The sequence below is a fragment of the Orbicella franksi genome, chromosome 7 (genome assembly GCF_964199315.1).
Source record: "Orbicella franksi chromosome 7, jaOrbFran1.1, whole genome shotgun sequence".
Lineage (NCBI taxonomy): Eukaryota > Metazoa > Cnidaria > Anthozoa > Scleractinia > Merulinidae > Orbicella > Orbicella franksi.
The window spans coordinates 15,539,057-15,560,010 of NC_138151.1; the positions used below are offsets into that span (position 1 = coordinate 15,539,057).

The 20,954-nt window shown below is 38.1% G+C and overlaps 1 protein-coding gene across 1 annotated transcript; it reads right to left on the reverse strand.

The window, feature by feature from the left end:
• Positions 1 to 783: 783 nt before the first annotated feature.
• On the reverse strand, positions 784 to 20,125 carry LOC145492895 (serine/threonine-protein kinase mig-15-like). Its single transcript, XM_081472271.1, has 34 exons — positions 19,789 to 20,125; positions 19,349 to 19,414; positions 17,634 to 17,690; positions 17,363 to 17,407; positions 16,688 to 16,768; positions 16,405 to 16,453; positions 15,791 to 15,852; positions 14,751 to 14,841; positions 14,532 to 14,604; positions 14,010 to 14,067; positions 13,791 to 13,845; positions 13,533 to 13,696; positions 11,792 to 11,879; positions 10,642 to 10,732; positions 10,014 to 10,081; positions 9,800 to 9,843; positions 9,167 to 9,312; positions 9,006 to 9,058; positions 8,588 to 8,652; positions 7,803 to 7,901; positions 7,245 to 7,445; positions 6,850 to 6,913; positions 6,689 to 6,754; positions 6,463 to 6,540; positions 6,265 to 6,332; positions 5,713 to 5,785; positions 5,516 to 5,616; positions 5,018 to 5,111; positions 4,507 to 4,565; positions 3,913 to 3,955; positions 3,493 to 3,528; positions 3,290 to 3,370; positions 2,775 to 2,914; positions 784 to 1,595 (listed from the first exon to the last, which is right to left on the reverse strand). The coding sequence occupies exons 1-34, from the start codon at positions 19,828 to 19,830 to the stop codon at positions 1,512 to 1,514; spliced, it is 2,685 nt and encodes an 894-aa protein (XP_081328397.1). The 5' UTR covers positions 19,831 to 20,125; the 3' UTR covers positions 784 to 1,511.
• Between the last annotated feature and the right edge of the window lie 829 nt (positions 20,126 to 20,954).

The window sequence follows — 20,954 nt, forward strand, 5'->3', positions numbered from 1 at the left end:
GTTCTTGCAAGACAATAGCCTCCACAGCAAGCGTTCGTGCGAACAACGTCCCACCACCCCCGTCTCCGTCGATTTGTGCTCTCGTCCAGTTTTAGCATGATTAAAACTCTTCGCTCGTATTGTTAGTACATAGGCTTGTGATACACAGAGACCAGCTTTTGAATAGTATGTTTTTGACAATCTAAATAAAAGTTATATTTCAAACATTTCTCTACATCACAGCCTCGCTGACTTATACACAACTACCCCAGTCTCGACCCATGTTCAATTTAAGGTGGCTCCCTATAGTTTTACGATTGCACGCGCGCATAGGACGAAAAATCAAGTAATCTGCGCGCGCTCAAAGGAAAACGTAAGTGTTTTTCGATTTTACGACGTCAACATGAGCACAAAAAGCAAAACTGACAGTGAATTTTCTCGCGTTTCCTTCGGTGAATTCTTTTTAAATTTGGCTCAGTTGTAACCACATACAATTCCTATCAAATACCCTATTTTTGTTAAAATCTGTCTGAGCTAATCTAATATATTTAGAAGAAGTTTCCACAATAAAGATTATTATTATTATTAATGACAAATAAAAGAATATTGGAAAAACCATCTGAACAACTTTGACATTTTACCAATTGAAAATGTCAGGCAATATCATTTCCATGATGTGGCAAAGTATGAAAAAATTTCACAGAAGTAAATTATAAATATTAAGAAGTTCAGACCAAAATGAGGAATATATCTGCTTGTCATTAGAGATGTTGCCATGGTAACGGACTTAATCCACAAATTGACAACGAAAAAATAAGCTTTATTTTAACAGCAACCATACTAGTAAATCTCTCCAGGGAAAACTTTAAGAGAAATTAACTAAGTTTCCTTTTCTAACTCGCGCTCTATAAGGAGGGTGTTCGTAAATACTCTAGGGAGCCACCTTAACACGGCCACTTGTTGCCCTGATCGAAAATTTCATTTACATCACACGTAAGTAAGCGTTCTAAATAAATTACCTAATCAACTGTGAAGCCACACAGTAAGAAAGCAATCAAACGCAGACTATTTACACGGATAAAAAAAGCAATGTTTTATACAGATATAACTTGTTGAGTACACAAACACACTTTCAAAGCCGTTTTTGGAGAAATTCTTTCTCTCGAAGGAAGCCACAATCTCTTTTTACTTCACCAGACCATCATTAAGCTCAACCCTCCAAACTTGTTACTACAACGTAACCATTAACTTGAGACTTAATCTTATCACAAAAGTTCAACGTATAATATTCGGTACCACAGCAGCCACTAAAGAAATCGGCGTTAGCTTGTTCATTCTTGAAATCCCGAGGGTCATCTCGAGGGTCATCCCGCAAACTGCGCGTTGCTTCTGGTAGATCAGGGACATACTAGTGATTCGCTTTGTCTTCAGCGGGATATCTCAATGGATACCACTTCTCCACTGTACTTCTATCACTCATTTTCATCTTCCTGTAGTTTTACTTCCTTCGCCGAAGTGAGTTTGTGTCACTGTCAGTAACCAAAGTTCTTAAACGTTTTGCTTAGCGTCATGAAGTATATCTGGCCGCTTGAACTCGACCGAGAAGAAAAGAAAACCTAAACACAATAAAAAAGAAGTACAACAGGATTAAAGGAGCTACGTCACGGTTTGCGCATCTTGAAAAGTTTAGCTTAAGTTTTTCAAGTTCGTCGTTTGCAATCTGTGCTAATCTTCTCCATCCTTAAAGTGCCACTATGATCAAATTCTCCATACCCATTTTTTTACATTTTCGCACACAATAGGTCTTTCCTAGATTTCTTGCCAAATTTCAATCTATTACGGACATTAGAACTCATGCCGTTTGGACCTTTATTTCTGAGAATTTACGGCCGCCATTAATTTTCCTTTTTCCAAGTCTTGGTTGAGAATTTGAGAAAATGACGTCATTTTCTCAAAAATACCACACGGGTTGAAATTATAATAACAATTAGCACGGCAATTCGCATGAAGAGTAACAAAAACTTTGGCTCATATATTCGTGCAATTTTTTACATTAATTGTTATCATAATTTCAACCCGTGCGGTATTTTTGAGAAAATGACGTCATTTTCTCAAATTTTCAACCAAGACTTGGAACAAGGAAAACTAATGGCGGCTGTAAATTCTCGGAAATTAAGGTCCAAAAACCACGAGTTTTAATGTTCGTAGAAAATTGAAATTTGGCAAGATATCTAGGAAATACCTAATGTGTACGAAAATGTAAAGAAATGGATATCGAGAATTTCATCATAGTGGCACTTTAACCATCCTTGTTCCTTTATGCTTTATTATTATCTCTTTGTTGTTTTCCTATCTTAGTCGACTACTATTTTCAGGTTTCTTTCAATTTGAAGGTAATTTTGTATGTAGCCAAACAACTCAAAATACCGCGACTGAGTTCCTGTAAAGGAGATCATTTTGGTCTCGTCCTAAGAATACTGTCATGTCCCCTCCCCCAATAGGGTCTTTCACGACGGATGTCATGCTATACATGGGGGTTTGACCGGGGGGACACAGAAAGAATACTTCGTGGCTAAAAATCAAGGACAAAAAAAAAACACCCTCGAGTCCCCATTGTTTACCAAGGAGAGCATGATGCAGAATGAGATGAAGACAGCATGGCACTGCCAACAACGTTTAAATGTTACAAGTTTAGTTTGAGCGTGACTGTGTCGCGTGACAACCCTTAGGTGCGTGACTGTGTCGCGTGACGACCCTTAGGTCGATGAAGCCTAGTGCTAAGTGCAGATACTAACCTTTTCGTTTCTCTCACAGAGAAATCTAAACGTCTGAGCTCTTTTGTGCATAAAAACACCGTCTAGAAGACCCGTCTCCACAGAACGGACCTCGATGGCCTTTTCTCCCCAACCCATGATCTGTCCAGAGCCTATATGAGCTGAAATCACAGTTGCACAAATATCAACGATGAGTCGGCAACTGCTGAATGCAACTAAGAGATGGGTTGAACTATTTGACTTTAGGGGGGTTGGGTTGGGTGATCTGGTGTAGGCATGATTTGTCCACCCCTACGAACGGGTGCACATTCTCCCAGTTTCCCGACGGTAAAAGCGAGAAAAACCACAATTTTTTGACTTGGGTTGAGCACCTCAATGGCTAAGACTGGAGGTAACATCTGCGTTCCCAGCACATACCGTACACTTTCGAAAACCGCTAAAAGATGCAAAGCAAAACTAACAGAAACACTGGAAATAACTCGAAAATTCTCCCTGAATAGCTTTGAGTCGCAAGAAAGAGTAGATCATAAACTTACCGATAGCGTAAGGAGTTTCTCCCCATTGTAACACAGCATGTCTCACCAGCTCTCCGTTGGTATTGACATAAACGCCTTCATCTAAACGAAATTTGCAAGTAATAAAATTCCTAATTAAAGTTTCCTTTACTAAGCGATTTAATACAATGTAGTTGAACTCGTCAGCAGAATTTAAACTATTTAGAATGAAGGTTTGTACTTACTGTTAAAACACAAAAGAAGTTCCAAACCACTCGAACCTGAAGTAGAATGAAAACAGTTACATACAGTCGTTCACTTTGAACCCCATAAACCTTATTTATTACTTATAGAGCGGTTTTCATTTTGAGTGTCGAGAAGTAATTAGTTTTGCACTTACTACGCTACGTGATTGGCTAAAAAAATCGCGCCAGTTTCTTATCTAATCAGAAGTAAAACCAAAACCATTATTGACTCGTTCGCACACGTTTTCCCGCGCTTTGCGTCAGCTGCATGTAATTACTTCGAGTTTTGATTGATTCACTGTATTGTCTGTGTTCTTTGTGATTGGCTTGAGTGATTCCTTTGGTTTTGGTTTTACGACACTCAATTGAAAACCGCTCGAACACTGACGTTGACTTTCCATAATTCACCCAAATACTTACTCGGTAAGGGAATAATGGCGTGTGGCTGTAACTTTTCTTGAAGCTGTAAAACGTAAGCAATAATGATAATAATAAACAGTTTAAAAGATTACAAAACAGTATCAGAAACATCGACTTGAATTTTTTGAGGTAAAATCCGACGATAAAACGACATACAAACACGCCAAAATGGAACTGGTACTATTCGTCCTCAAACTCATTACTAATTCATCACGTTAAAACAAAGAAAATCACAACCGTGAAGGAGGTTTGAATACCCGGTCTCAATTAGCACAGATTTTGACGATTTTACTTCTCCGTTTACTCCTTAGTTTTTGTTTCGATTGAGAAGATATATGAAACAATCGAGACGGTGTTTCATCGGCTATTTAAACACCTCGAATTTCGTCAGAAATACTCCCCTGCGCGTCGCATTTTCAACTCTCTTCTCGGTGTTTGGATATCCCGATGAAACACTGTCTTTCGTGTTTGATATATTACTTGACCCACCGCAGCTTTACCGTTTAAAGAGGGGCTCTTTTTTTCGTTCATGAGATTGGGAGGTACAACGTAAAAAACAGAGCAAATTCCTAAAAACCCTATCATTAAACCTACCTGACTTGGGATAAACAAATCGTTAACTGAGGCCGAGTCTAAGTCCACAGCATGAAAACCTACAACACAAACATGAGTATCAACACACAAGTTCTCTTCACTGGTGCCCCTCAGCTTCCATACACGAGTAAGGAGAATTTGGTTGGGTTTGGATTGAGGAATTGAGTTTGCTCAAACGCTTTTGTTGCAATGCTGGAAGGAGCTACGTCACGGTTTGTACATCTTAAAGCCTAAATTTTTCCAGTTCGTCGTTTGTAATCCGTGTTAATCTTCTCCATCCTCAACCATCCTTGTTCCTTTATGGTTTATTATCATCTCTTTGGTGTTTTTGTATCTTAGTAAACGATTATTTTCAGGTTTCCTTCAATTTAAAGTTAATTTTGTACGTGGCCAAAATAACTGAAAATGCCGTGACTGAGCTCTTTAAATGACGTTTGTTACAGTTCTCAGCACAGCAGATGAATGGTTCGTTAATTCGCTAAGCTCAGCTGGCGCACAGCAGTTGTCTTACCTATGTCAGAGGAATAACAAACTTTCAGTTTGCTGTTTTCCGCCTCTATCGTCACATTCAACATCAGCGGTCTCTGGACCAAGGACGGGAATGACTGCAGAATAAAACGATATTAGCCACTGAAGTAAAACATATAACGTGCTTAGCCAGGTAAAACCAACATGTTTGGCATTCTCAGTTAGACAAACCTTTACTTCAGCAGAGTAATTTTACCCGCAATTTTTTTCCAATTGTTGTTTAGTTTTCGTTTGCCAAGCTCTAATTGGTCAAAAACAGGTCTCGTCCACTGAACGCGGTCTAATCAATCAAAACAAAGACTGGCCTCTGTAAGCTCCAATCAGGTGCAAAACAAAATCGCACGTGACTTCGCTAACGAGGCTTTTCCCGCGTTTTTCAAGGGCAACATACTTTTCCGCGCAAGGCACTGATTGCATGTATACATGTCTCAGACGATGTAAAAACTGCTCGCAAAAGATTTCCAAGAAAAACTCTACTCACCTTAAAAGCCATGAACTTGTGGTAAGGTTTCGGGGCCCAAGCATAAACTTCAATCTTGTCCTCCGTTGCAATAGCAAGAAATTTTATTCGGTGAAAATTTACTGCAACACAAGGAGATATTAATCAATGTTCCTTTTCGTAAACGGGGGTTTTGTTGTGTTATGGCTCGATGTACAATGAAGAAAGAGTTTACATACCAACTTTGTAGTGAACACATCCCTCTAGATCACCGACCGTTGTGTAACCTCTCTGTCTTCGGTGATGGTCAGCCTATATACAAATAGAGCAGTTAATTCACAATATCGTTTTGATGAAGGGAATAAGTTTCTGGTTCATTACGGAAAATCAAAATTTGTCGTCCACCCTACGCCGGAGGAATTTGAAAATGGAGGTTTCACTCCGAAAACTGACGCATCAAATGTTTTCCGTCCACACTACGCCGGAGAAATTTGAAAAACCAAACAATCACCGGTCATTTTGAATTTGAGTTTGAGGAAAACTAGGGAAGGGAAATCACTTGTTTTATCGTGACGCCATCGTTTTCGAAAAGCTTCGTTTTCAAAATGTTTTCCGCCCGAACAAAAACGAAAAGCCGGCGTTTTCAAATTCCTCCGGTTTGAAGAGCGTTCTCGAAAAGCTACGTTTTCGTGACGGTTTAGTGTGGACGGTAGGTCTAACCGGAGAGATAAAGCTGCTTTTTAAAATTCCTCTGCGTGATGTGGACAGGGCCTAAGATAACGTTTCTATACCTCTTCTCCTTTTAGAATCTTCGCCTTCAACCATGATAGGTAATACACACGGAGTTTGTTCTGTTTGCCTAGGGGAGAAAAACAGGAACGATTGTAATTTTTCAAACAGCAACAAGACTGAGAAATTTCTCGAAAACTAAACACCAAACGGGAGTTCAAATGATCGCTCAATAAGAAATACAGAGATTGATTCCTTACCACTGATGGAAATAAGTACGTTTATTCCTTCTAGAACGTCAATCTGCTGAAATCTGCGCCTGGAAATCAGCTGAAAAACTGACCAAAAAAGTACAAACTAATCACCGACTTTGTACATAAATTAAAAATCGCAACATGACGAAATGGAAGTGTGTTACATGTAAATAGACTTCATCTAAAGATGCACAATGGATGTAGCATTTGTAAGTCAATGCTGGGTGTTTACCTTTTCCATAACCACTGCGGTCCAGCAGATACAAGCCATTTTCTGTACCAACAATAAGATTAACACCTACAAAATTGGAACGAATTAGCACCTCTTTTATGTCACTCACAGGGCATTACATTCCATGCAAAAATAAATGTCGCATTACCACACAATCTTACCCCAAAGAGCTCCACACAGGATTTCTGTACGGAATTTGTATTTGTACTTTCTGATCTGTGGCATCTGAAAGTAAACAGAGATTAATTTTCAGCGAATATAAATAACTGTAAAATAACTGAGATACTACGCGCGCTCTCATTGGTCAATAGGTGTGTTTAGATGAGAAATAATTTATAAAAGCAATAGAGCACTTATCCGTGTTTACATAGCCTCATCTAAACACTCGGAGGGTTGGGAGAATTCTCTAAAGTCATGCAAACCCTCGACTATATCTCAGGATTGCATGATTGTCTCGAATTCTCCCAACCTCCCTCGTGTTAATTGAGGCTTTGTAAACACGGCAAAAAGTACTCTACTGCTTAGGTTTTCAACTTGACTCTAGTGCTCGACTTACTGCCAAGTCATCCAGATTAGCATTTGAAGCTCTGTCAGGCGTCAAGTTGACCGACACCTCTGAAGGAGCTTGTGATGGCCGACCAAAGCCAAAGCTCCGTTGTTTGGAAAACTTCCTGTCCTTTTTAGGGTCTTGAGCCACAAATGATGACGCGATGGATTCATCTGAGGACTTTCGACGATCAGGAGATTTTGGCGATTTCTGAAAATCAAAATGTAGTCAGGAATAAACAAGATGATGAACACATTTGGCAAAAACGTAACAAACGTTCGTAAGAAAAACGTAACATAACGTTCGTAAGAAAAACGTAACATAACGTTCGTAACGAAAACGAAATATAACGTTTATAACGTTCATAACGAAAATGTAACATAACGTTCATAACGAAAATGTAACATAACGTTCGTAACGGAAACGAAACATAACGTTGGTAACGAAAACGTAACATAACGTTCGTAAAGAAAACGTAACATGACGTTCTTTCAAAGGAGTTGTTTAGAAAATTTAATAATTGCCCTAACTCTCGCTGCCACTAACCACCCCTCCCGTCTGTCATACCTTAACTTGTTGCTGTGTAGGAAGCACATCTGGCAAGTTATTTGTCAGGGGTCGGGTAGGGACATTTGCTTCCCCAATGCTAGCAGTCGATGCACTAGACTGATGATAAAAGTAAAAAAAAATTCTTTTAAAAAAATCAACAAATATATATTTAGAAACTAATACTAATAGAGAAAACAATATCCTTAGATGTGAATGCTGTGATGGAGTCTATCTACAGACTGTGAAATGTGTAGCCACTAGTTTCAAGACAGTTGACTGAAGATGTCTAACATGTTCCCTGTCCCCAAGATATTTAGAGTCCCGGTGGTGGGGAGGGTACTCCCTATTAAGGCCCACTTAGGGAGGCTCCGCCCAAAAGGGTTACCTTTCTTAGGCTTCAGGTTGAAGGATAGGGATTTTACAAGTTAAGGTATATGAAAGGGTAGGGAAATCAGAATATCTTGACTCCCACCACAACATGAACTGAACAAAAAATACTTGTTTTTTGGTTAACATCTCTTCTAGTAATGCTTGGTGTTCTCCCAAAAAATTGTTCATTAAATTCATTCCAAGGGTTTAGGGATGCAGTGTTCTTAAGCAGGTATGTGAAAGGGGAACCTTTTTCGATTAAAGGGGTAACTTTTCTGTCAAAATGGTATACAAAAGGGTAAGGTGTTGGACCTCAGGGTGGAGCCTCCCCATATAAAACTTTCTCGAGTACCCCACAGGATTTAGCGATCTCCCCAAGTTTGATGGCTAATAAGGTAAATCTTATCAAGCCCTTAGGACATAGAGTTGCTTACTACTGATTCGTTGTCATCTTCTTTCACCACCATGGTATTATAGTCATCCTCGTCACCATCTTGATCTGATGGAGTAACCAATGTTATGAGAAACTTAACAGAGTACCACACAACACAAATACATGTATGCACCTAATTCACTCAACAACTTGGAAAACAAGCGCTTCAAATAGTCAGTGTCTTACCTCTAAGCACTAATCATAACTAATCACACAGTTTTTGGCAAATATTTTGTTGCACAATGTAGCCTATCTTAACAGTAACCTGCTGAGATTCTTTGTGCATTTCACCTCAACTGTTAGCAACAACATTGCTTCATCAGGGCAAAGGAACAGCTGCTGATATTTCAGGCTATTTCAGGCTAATGTAACAACTTTTACACCATTTGCTGCATACACCACTTTATTGTAGAACTTACTTTGTGGTCTCAGTGTAAGTTCACCATCTTGTTGTGCATCTGCAGATGCAGACCTGAAAATAGCCAAACATATTAAGGTGGATTCCACTCAAAGTTCAAGCAATAAGTGCAAAAATTACTTACTAAAAATCTACTGATAGCATGAGATGAAAACCACTTACCGATGTCGTGAATGATTGGATGCTGGAATGGTGTCCTCGCTTTGTAACGTCATGAAGCTGTCAACACTGGTGTCCAGGAATACATCGTTGTCGTACCCACCAGTTGCACCCATGTGCTGCAGTGGGGCGTGGTTCTGATTCATTTCCTGCCAAGATCACAAATGGAATACCAAAGTCACAAATCAAATAACATTTTGTGAGAATGTATAAAACTTAAAACTCGTCTTTTTTACTTAATGCTACATTGTATGTTATTATTTCATTATCCTAATGATGCATGAAACGTGTCTTTCTTGCCTCAAATGTGTAACATCCATTGTAACTAACCATCTAGATAGGTTATATTTTTATTTTAATATAAATCTACAAGCGTTCTATCACAAATGCTGTTCTCTGATTGGTTACACTACTCGCTATATCTATTCTGTTGTGTAGATAGTCAGTAACCTAAAAGTGTGCTCTTGTGGAAAAACTTGCAACACTTCTTGGCATTTTTGAGGTATCTTTGAAAAGGATTCATATAAAGTTTTGAACTACTGACTCGGGCTGCCCCCTCGTCAACTATCACGCAATAGAAATTTCAAGCTCATAACCTAATTTCTAGTTATATTACAAAGACATTTATTTACTTACAGGGCTGCTTCCACTGCTTGTCCTCCTTGGTGGGTAATTATTCCCTGAAACATTTAACACAAAATAAACGTCATCACAAATAAACAACTTACAGATATTCACAAACCACATTGAGTCAGAATGATTGAATTATTGATAAACAAACCAGTATCGACTAAGCATTGCATAATTAAAGACTTCCAAGGTAATCATTCATGTTGTATAATAGATTCACCTCTTCCAAAAGTCCCCCCTTGCATAAGAGTCAGATTTCTTCTAAGTGTTGACTGGACGTTTACAATGCTAAATGAAAGGAAAGGAACCATCAGTTTTGTAACATACAATAATTCATTGTCTTTAAAGTACCAGAGTACATCACGATTTGGCATCTTGAAAAGTTAACCCTAAATAAGTTCATTATTTGAAATCAGTATTTCATCTTCTCCATCCTTAACCATCCGTCATTTCTTTGTGCTTTATTATTATCTCTTAGGTGTTTCTCTATCTCAGTAAACTGCTATTTTCAGTTTTCCTTCAATTTAAATAGTAGCCAAAATAACTCAAAATACTGCTTCTTTAATGACAAATGACAGTGGATATATACCAAGAGTATCATGGTAGCCTTAATCCATGCCCATGTTATGGGCATAATCCAATGTATTTTTTGCATAATCAACACATTTTTTGGCATTTTCTCCCAAATTTTTCTGCATAACTTTTATTTTTTCCACACCCTGTTACATGGCATGATAATACGACTCGGCTCAGCTAATGTGATGAAGTTATATCACTGACTCCTTTGATATAACAGGTCCCTTTATTCTGATATGATTGTCTAGATGTCCAATTTTACAGGTTCTCACCCCATTTCCTCTGCAATCATTCCTGCTAACAACTGTTCATCTTCCTCCTCGCTGCCAGAATATTGATACTCTTCTTCATGATCAGGAGGAGCTACAAACAAAGAGCACAAAAATTCATCATCCAATCTTTTCAATACTAAGCTCTAAAAGTAAATTCTCCTTACTGAATTACTCATTTTTTAATGTCTGTTACAAGAATTTGGAGATATATACATCAAGACAATATCGTCTTCTCACTGATTTTCATAATTCTTGCAGTTGCCACCAGTCTGCTAGACAACCTATAAATATTGTACTGGTTTAAACATAAATATATAACTATCTGTAAGTACTAATCGTATTTTGTTGTAAGTAGTGAATTACTGTATACATTGTAAGTAGTGTAAGTATTAGTATCGTAAGACTTACGATACTTGCTCTACGATATTTGCTCTACAATATGATTACTTATCCTACTTAGTCTGTAAGTTGCAGTATTGTAAACTAGCATCTGCAATTGTATCGTATTGGAAGTAGTGTAAAAGTCATCGCATTGCATAACAAGTTTTGTTCATAATGTAAGGGACTGTACACATACATGCATCAGTATTGTCACAAGGTTAAGTACTAGTAGAATTTTGTATTACCATTGTAACTTGTGTAAGTGGCCTACCGGTAACCAGTGCTGTAAGTAGTGCAAAGTAGCATGAATCACAATCAAAATGTAAAAAATATATCTATATATAATTGTATCTGTTTTCATCCACAAACAGTGAGATTTAATTCTCAGCGTAAAAGGTTAAACTGAGGATGATGATTTACATTAAAATTTAAAGTCAGTGTGTTTTGAACTTGAGTGCCCTTAGACATTCCCCTACAATTATCAGTTGAGTAAGGTGCGACAAAGTTTGGTCACCAGGTTTTAACGTGAATATTGCGTTGTTGTCATTGGCAACTGGCTCCAGCAACTTGTCGGCCTTTCACATCATATTGGCAGCAAAGTGCACAAAATTGTAGGTAACACAACAAGTGACCTACAGCTGTTGATTTTGTCACCAATGGAAACGAGCTACGTTGCTTATGACCAAACTGTAATTTTAAGACCAAACGTCTGTTGTGCCTTACTCAAATGATAACCGTAGTAGTTTCAAATAACCAATCAAACACCAACCTTTCTTCTTTTTCATCCTATCAATGAAATCTTTCAGCTCAATCCTAATTTTCCTTTCATGAGACCTTGCATCACGAATAAACTCATGCTGCAATCAAAGTAAAATACAATTAACCCACCCAAAACAAAATTGTCATGGTGTCAGGGGTTTCATTAATGTTTTCAGCAGGAAGGGAAACTAGTTTTCATGGAAAAAAACTTTTCTCTGGATGGTCAAACCAAGCGGGTAAAATCATCCTCACAGCTGGTCAATTTGCCCAGTGCCCAGCCCTTAATGAAACCCCGGTGGTGTACAATACAATAAGTACTATTTCCAAAACGAGAGCCAGTGTTTCATCGGCGTATCCAAACACTGAGAAACAAATGAAAGCACGAGGCCATAGGCCGAGTCCTTTTATTGTTTCAAGGTGTTTTGATACCCCAATGAAACACGAAGCACGAGTTTTGGAAATAACTTCTCATGATCACTCTTAAAGAAATAATAAACAAAGACCAACTAGAATTGTTTGCTGTCTAACATTCCTTCCTCGCTAATTTCAATATGTTTTTTACCGGGGTAATTAATTTGCATTTATAGTGCGATTTAATTTATTCTGAGATGTGAAAGTTGCTGGAGTTGCAAGCATTTACAAGTTATCGTTCAGTCAGGATGTATATCACAACAATGTCGTTTGAGAGATTTTGACAGCCGGAAAGTGTGGAGGATGAGAAGAGAAGTGTTGACAATGCAGTACTGAAATCAACAGCTTAGGTTTTCGAGGAATGGAAACAGAATCGATTAGTGAAGTCCTGTATTTTGGAACCCAGCAGCCCTTTTACCACGAAAGACTTTGAAGAAGGAGTACAAGCTTTGGACATGGCCATTACAGATATGTCTGCATGCTGTCTCAACTACTGGCTGTCGCAGTTCGTTCAAGAAGTAAGCAATTCTTCTGGGGAACACTATCCTTGCTGTACGTTGTACTCGATTATTTGCGGACTGAAGCGCCACCTTTCTAATGTAAATGGAAGTGCTGCATTGAACCCTTTGGACATGTCCAACCGAAGGTAAGTTTCTTGGGGGATAAAATTTGGTTTGCGTAAACTACTTGTGTGTATTGTTGTTTTTAATACTACTTTTTTTCTTTCGCTTTCTTAGGTTTGTGACATTTCGGCATGCTTTTGATGCAGAAATGAAGGAAGCAATGCGAATGGGTGTGACTTTGAAAACAAAAGGAGACGCATTGTAAAAGCTTACTTCTGAGTAATAAAATTAATATTCATTGATTTTGTGCAAGTTGTCATTGTGCATATTTTAGTGGCATATACCACTCTTACTGGAGACTGGTATGCTCTTTTTCATTGGGTATCCAAACACATACACATGATCTAGTATACATGTACATCTTGTGGTTGGTAGTTGATCTCATGAATTATTAATGAGTTTGAGAAAGGCATGTAATCATCTCAGTAGTTTTTGAGAAATGGCAACTTCACTTTGTACTAAAATTTGAGTAAAGGTTGATCCATGAAGGATTTTGAATACAACATAGTAATTAAGATTGGCTGCTACTTGCATACAAAATTAAAAAAACAACCAACATTCAATGAGAGGTACTACACAAACAGATCTCTACATGAGAGTTATGTCAACAAGATGAAAATTTACTTAAGGTCAATAATAGAGGCTATAAAATTAGGTATTACATGCACTTGTTATAAATATAAGCTGTATAGTATTATAATATTATTATAACTTTACCTGTAACAGTTGATCTGCTGTGGGTCTCTGTTGATAGTCTTTTATCAGGCATGTGTTTACAAAGTTGTGGAATTTCTTAGACCATGCCTTCTTTGATTTCAGTCGTGGAGGTTCACTCCGTGGAATTAGAAACAGCGCCCTCATTGGATGCATGTCGCACAATGCTGTGGAAGAATGTTCTCTTAGTTACCTTGGAACAGTGTCATAGCCTATGTGTGACAATGAAAGGCATGAAACACTACTGTATTCAATACTTACGAGGCTGAGTTTCAGCCATCTCAATTGCTGTGATTCCTATGGACCACATGTCACACTAAAAGAAGAGAACCTTCTTAAAAATCACAGGTAAACAGTTACGAGCAAATTTCAAATAATATTAATTTTGTAAACTCGAACCAAGTGGATCACAGAGCAACAGTCAGTGACAAGTTTAAACAGGCTTGATAGAAATCAATAACTTTTGTTTTGAATTCATACCCGGTTGTCATATGTAGCATCAGGTTGCTCATCACAAGCAATCACTTCTGGAGCCATCCTATAACAGATGAGAATCATATGCATATGTTAACTAATGCTTGACTGACTAAAGCATCTATCAGAAATGAAATTAATAAATGCATTTATTATAAGGCTAGCTCTGTGAGCAGGTAAGATGAACCAAATCCTGCAGTGTGAGTGAGCAAGATGGCACTATCTCGCCTGCTTAAGACTGTGTCCTGCAAGAACAATTTCCCTGAAAGCCATATAATAAATCCTTTATTGACCAAGCTTGTTCAGTCAAGATGGCTGGATATTGGCGTCATTCTATTTTTGCACGTTTATCAACCATGCAAAAACTATTGGCCAATATCTAGCCATCTTGACCTCACACTTGGTCATTAGCCCATGTACGTATGACCGAAGGTACACTGTATGTTGGACTAATTTTGTGTCATGCTTTGCAAGGGAAGACTTACAACACAGGTTTTAACGAGGTTTAACCAGAACAGCTTTTCTCACCAGTATGGAGTTCCAATGAAAGTGTTTCTTCTCCCAATGGTTCTGTCTAACTGAGCGCTAACACCAAAGTCAACTGCAGGCAGAGAACAAACATGCAAAAATTCCAACATGAGCAGCCAAAAGAGCAAACAGTGCAGCAAGGTGTACAAAATACAGTGAGTACATTGACCTTTAGGATGTACAAAGATGTAAACAGAAGTTCCAAGAAAGCTGCCATACCTAACTTGACCTCAGCACTGTCTGTTAACAACACGTTTTGTCCTTTGATGTCTCTGTGTATGACATGGTTTTGATGAAGATGGCTCACACCCTGCACAAAAGCATGCACAATGGAAAGAAAAGTGAGGTTCCAGAAAACAAATTTACATTTGGTAATAAAAATTATTCTAACTTACTATTAACTAAGCAGGAGGTCTGTGTGGGAGAATCTTGGCCGAGGTCGTGAGTACAGACCGAATGCAGTGAGATCTGTACACACGACCAAGGTCAAGATAATCCCATACAGACCGACTAAGCTTAGTTAATAAGATGTTTATTATATGGCGCAAACAAAAACAATTTAGTTCGTTTAATGTGACTGGTTTGTACTAACCTGACTAACTGACATTTTGCTTGTGAACGGCGATGAGCTGAATTTAATTTTGCCAAACTTTGCTCGTCCTCTTTACTCTTTTTTCTTATCATGCTTTTTGGCAGTTCCATAAATAAATACTGTTAGATGAAAATAGTTGATGATTTTGCATTTTAGTTTGCAACTTTTTCACTGCAAAACATTACCGGTCTAGATGCCGGTCTAGATGCCGGTCTAGATGGGAAAATCTAGACCGCTTTCAATATCGATTTCAGCCAGTCAAATTCGTGAATTTGGTAGTTCCCAGTCCTTGCGAGACAGAGCCATATAATATTTTCTTTTAACAATATTTATTTATGGAAATGCCAAAAAGCCTGATGAGAAAAAAAAGAGTGAAGAGGACAAGCAAACTTTGGCAGAATTAAATTCAGCTCATTGCCGTTCGCAAGCAAAATGTCAGTGAGTACAAACCAGTTACATTAAACAAATCAAATTGTCCTTGTTTGCCATATAATAAACATCTTATTAAGTTACCAAGCTTAGTCAGTCTGTATGGGAGAATCTTGACCTCAGTCGTGTGTACCGACTTCACTACATTCAGTCTGTACTCACAACCTCAGTCAAGATTTTCCCATACAGACCTCCTGCTCAGTTAACAAGAGCTAATTATTTACTCAGAAGAACTTACATTGAGCACTTCATGACAGATGTATGAAATCCACTCTTCTTTTAATGCTTTCCCTCTTGAAGCTGCCCAAAAGTAAAATACAAAATGTAATATAATTGCTTATTTAGAACTTGTGTTTGGTCATGTCACAATGTTGCTTTGCAAAGGATGGCCAAGAATGATTCCTAGGTGGATAACACAGATAAGGTAAAAAAAAGGCAAAATCTGCATATAAGCCAAGGGGTCCATCAGGCTGGAGCTTGTCCAGGTTTCTGTAACATGAAGCGACCAGAAATTTTTCTACTCCCCCCTGGATGGGATGCTAGTGCGTCGCAGGGTTACCCTCAGTATTAAATTTGCCAGTACCTATTTGTACACCTGGGTGGAGAGAGGCACTATGAGAGTAAAGTGTCTTGCCCAAGAACACAACACAATGACCCCAGCCAAGGCTTGAACCCAAACTGCTCAATCTGGAGTCGAGCACACTAATCATGAGGCCACCATGACTCTACACAGTTGCAGCCCATTGAACTACTTATCAAAACTATTTATTTTGCAAATGCCTTTGCTGCTGTCCTTATTTACTTTAAATTCACTTCATGTTAAAATTAGATAAGGCACATCAATGCACATACCTTTAACTAAGTCTGTTATGGACCCTGCTCCACAGAACTCCATCACAAGCTGTTTTTAATCAGGAACAGAGCACAGAAATCAGTTTGAAATGTGTTCAGTTTTTACAGAAACAATGACAAGGCATATCATAATTATTTCAAGGTCTTGTCCCACCCACCCTCCTCAACTTAAATGAAAGTTTTTATCACAAAGCAGCAAAGTTCTTAAAGATTAGAGCACAAGAATGTAGACTTGTAATTCACAATTAATAGATGCAGTAATTGCAAGCACTTGTTATCATACCCAAAGCTGATCTTCTTGTCCTGGTAAGCCTTTCTTCACAAAAGCTCCATAGTAAGTAGCTATGTTACGATGATGAGAAAACTAAAGAAGAAAAAAAACATGTTAATTATGACTGTATCATTTAAACAAAAATCTAGTTTTAAGAGCAACTAGGAAGACAGGCATGTTCAAATTATAAAATTTTGGAATGAAACAGTTGAAAGTTTGAGAACATGAAACAGTGAGTCTCCAGAGAATTCTCTTTTTCAAGACTTTAACTTGAGTTTGTAAGATGCAAATGTTCATTCTCTAGTTATCAAAGGCTTCTAGAGATACATTTAACTAAGGTTCTCTCCTTTGATGAACTCATCAGTTGAAGGGGTGCATGGAATAGAGTGCTGAGTGACTTTTGGAAAACTTTGAGGTAAACAGCATTGAAATATCTTTCAGATATTATTACACTTTACCCTTGTCTTCACTATTGTCTTAGAAAAAGCACTAGTCATGACTACTAGTACTTTTTAGACAATAACTAAAATCAGAGTAAACTGTGAAAATTGCTGGTAGGTGTTTCAGTCCTTGCTGCCTCAAAATTTTCCAAAAGTCAATTACTGGCTTTATTCCGCACACCCCTTCAAATCAATTGGTATCTAATTCAATCTTCTAACACATGTCTGGACAGGGCCTGCAGCATACCTTTCTCAGAACATTTATTTCTAGCTTTATTTCCTCTTCTTCATCCTGGAAAGGTAAAAAAAAAACCCTCTTTAAAAAGAAATCCAAATGAATATGCAGCATTCTTTGATGTTCACCTTTTTGTCCCAACATACATACATACATGTACATTTACACAAGGTGAAAACAAGTTCTTGTTGCATTGCTGTGGCAAAGCTAGCGAGGCAATCACACTGTAAAAGTAATAACAATAACACTACAAAAACGAAGATCTACAAATGGTAACACTTACTTCAGTAACGTCCATGATCTTAATAGCTGCCAGCTGCCCAGTCCTTTTGTGACGACCCTGTGTTTACAAGTAAATTTATACAAAAACAAAATGATCTTGTTACAAAAATGAGTTTTTGTCATCCACCCTCCCTTCCTGTTATTATTATAAAGTGTGAGGGTAGATATTACATGACAAAAAAGGTTGTTAACCGGTTTTTTTATGATAAATCTAGCAACAAGACAGATCAACTTTTGGTTGGTATAAAGAGACAAAATGCAAACTTTAGTTGTACACCTTTATGTATATCATGTTTAGATTACTGGTCTGGTCACTAAGGGCCTAGGGAGACAAGCCACTTTGGAGTAGCTCACTTTTTCTTCCACAAGGGGGATCCTCTCCTTGCTTCCCTCGTAAATTACTGACCTTTCACTTTAATTGACTGTTTTACAACAGTATATTGTATAGTTACATTGATTCTGCAACATTAGTGCGCAACTTAGAAACACCAACATTATATTTACAATATTGTAAGTAAATTGACTTGTCATCATATTGGTAGCTCACACTTGGACTTTTACAAATTTTGATCATATTTCAAAATCTTAGCATGACAGAAGATACTTTTCCGCAACATACTTTTCAGAAACATGCTGTGCTGGAATGTTACACAGTCAAAAAAACATTTAATTTTCAAAATAGAGTAATGTATCAAAATGACCATAATATTCCATTAGCTAAAAAAAAAAGATTATTTATTGATGATGTGTGCTGTACAGAGCAGAAGTTGCAAATGTTGACCAATCATATTTGTTTATTTATATACTGTACTTAAATAAATTATTAATAATTAAATCATATAGTGAGCAACTATATTTAAAAATGTTTTCAAATTATTTCTTATCAAAAAGGCCAAAGTTTGGTTACATAATTTTTTGAGAAAAATCTTCAATGTTGGTGATTACTGTAATCAAAGTCTTTTGTAAGAAAGAATTGCCAAAGACTGAATGTGAAACACAATTTCCACCTTCGAATTACTAATAAAGCCGCACGGGTAATACAAGAGTCCTCGCTGTGGGGCAAAAGCAGGCAAGCCATTGTGAAAAAAAACTGTTGCAATGTAGGAGGTGAAACATAACATGGGATCAAATGACCAATATCTTCCCAATCTCTGTAGTTATATTATTGTAATTGAAGAAGTCAAAATAAAGTGTTCAGATTTCAAAACTTCTAACTTATAGTTCTTTATAGTGTAATCCTTATGTTTGCAAGGCTATGGTGAATTCAAAAGTCCCAGAAGGAGACACACACTAACACAGAACGTCAATAATTTATGTCAAGTATCCGATCAAAGGGCAAAAAAGTATTGCTGTCAAAAATCACACGACATTTTTCTTCAATACAGTTGTAACAACTGCTTAACATAGCAAAGATCCTGCTTAACAACCAAGGCAGCAACTATCTGCCTTCTAAGAATTTCAATGACAATAAAAAAAAAGCCATAAAGTAGATAAATAAATATGATACATAAATATTATCAGACACGCGAAAGTTCTCGAGTAACTTATTGCTACTAGCTGGTCGTGATGGGATCAACTTTCAGAATTTTCAAAGATGAATCATCTTGTAAAACCAAATAGTAATGCACGAAAAATTTCAGCTTACATGGAAAATGAAAGACAAGTGGAGAATGTGTGGAGTGAAAAGAAATATTGCAAAACACGTTCTGATGTTACCTTATGTACTTGGCCATAAGTTCCATTCCCAACGACTTCCACTAAATCAAATATTCCGGCAGGATCCTGTATAAAACGTAATTCGTAATTACTAAAGTATTCTCATCGATTACAAACGCGATAACGAAAAAGATAAAGCACAGTTGGTAGGGGAATTCATGTTGGCGTCTAGACAAGGGAATTCACAGGTTTATGACAATAAAGAAATTATGTCACATGAAGACATCACAACAAGTTCACCACGACTTCACTGATCTTTAACAAGCCGCTTCGTTCAAAGTCTTCGCCACGACGCAAAAATCTCACTTGACAAGAAATTGGCTTCATCGGCAAAGCAGTCTCATCAAGCCAAGAAATTTAAGCTTATGGTTATCAATTGCGATCCGACAATTTAAACAGCTAAACGAGATTATAAAGGGAAAAAGCGAACATTTACTCACCTTCAGTGAAGCTAAATCAATATCGTCCAGTCCGTACGCCATTTTAACTCTCCAAAGTGATGAATTTACGACCGCAAGCGCACCAATGTATTTCAACCACTACTCTGTCGTACTCTGGTACTCTGAAGCTGCCCACGGGAAACTTGTCACATCCGTAAAACGCGATTGAAGGATTGCACTAGGCCTCAGCCCACATAAACTCTCCTATGTTCATAATATTCATTCGATTACATTGGAGTGTTTGCAAAAACAAATGAACGCTCGCACTTCGTGCAAAATATACAGATGAATCGAGGACTCATAGCGTTCTCCTCAAAGGAAAACATCCAGGAGCCATTCTCGAAACAAAGCAGAGGGAGGGGCTTGGGTCGGGTCACGTGATAACATGCTGGGTTGAAGTTGATGGCCACCGACAGCACCAAACGCCGTCCAATGCGCTTTCAGAGCTTAAAACCAGCGATTTTCTGTCCAATCGCCACTCAAAATAAATACGCCTCATGGCAGGTTAAATCTGCTCCTTCCACACTGTCGATGTCCTTTCCGTTTCTCTATTTGTCTTACATGGACTGCTCGTCAGGGTTGCAGTAGGATTTATATATCTTCAAGCCTCTTTCAGGCATAAACGGCGAGCGAAAAAATAAAGGAAAAGTGCGGCGGTTTTTCGCTCGCCGTTGTTTGCGCTGTGCCCCAACTAATTGAACGCCCGGAAGAGGCTATATATCTTCCCATGGGACCTGGAATGATCGGAAATTCTCGTTTTCTAGGAAGGATAATTATTCCTTCCCAGTTCTCAGAGTTCAAGGGCACTTTTATAAAGAAAGTTGTGCTCGCGACTCCGAGCAGCGTAGAGGATGACAGATACATGCATGATGCACGCCGTCCTTGTAGGGTATACAGATTATGACAGGTGATATATGGGGCAGTTGGGATATGTTATTTTCGTCCACGCCTTCGACAGGATCCGGAAACCACACAAAAAAGCCTCCGTCGTTCATGAAGCCCCGAAATACGCATGAAGTTTGTTTATTCTGATCTGGAGGTGTAACTATGCAAAGTTATTTAATGCCCTTGATCGTTCCATAGAGAAGTTCCGCTGTAACTGAAGCTACGTAGCCTATGTACAGCCGCCCCCTCCCATAATTGGGAAGACAGACCTCTCCCTCCTT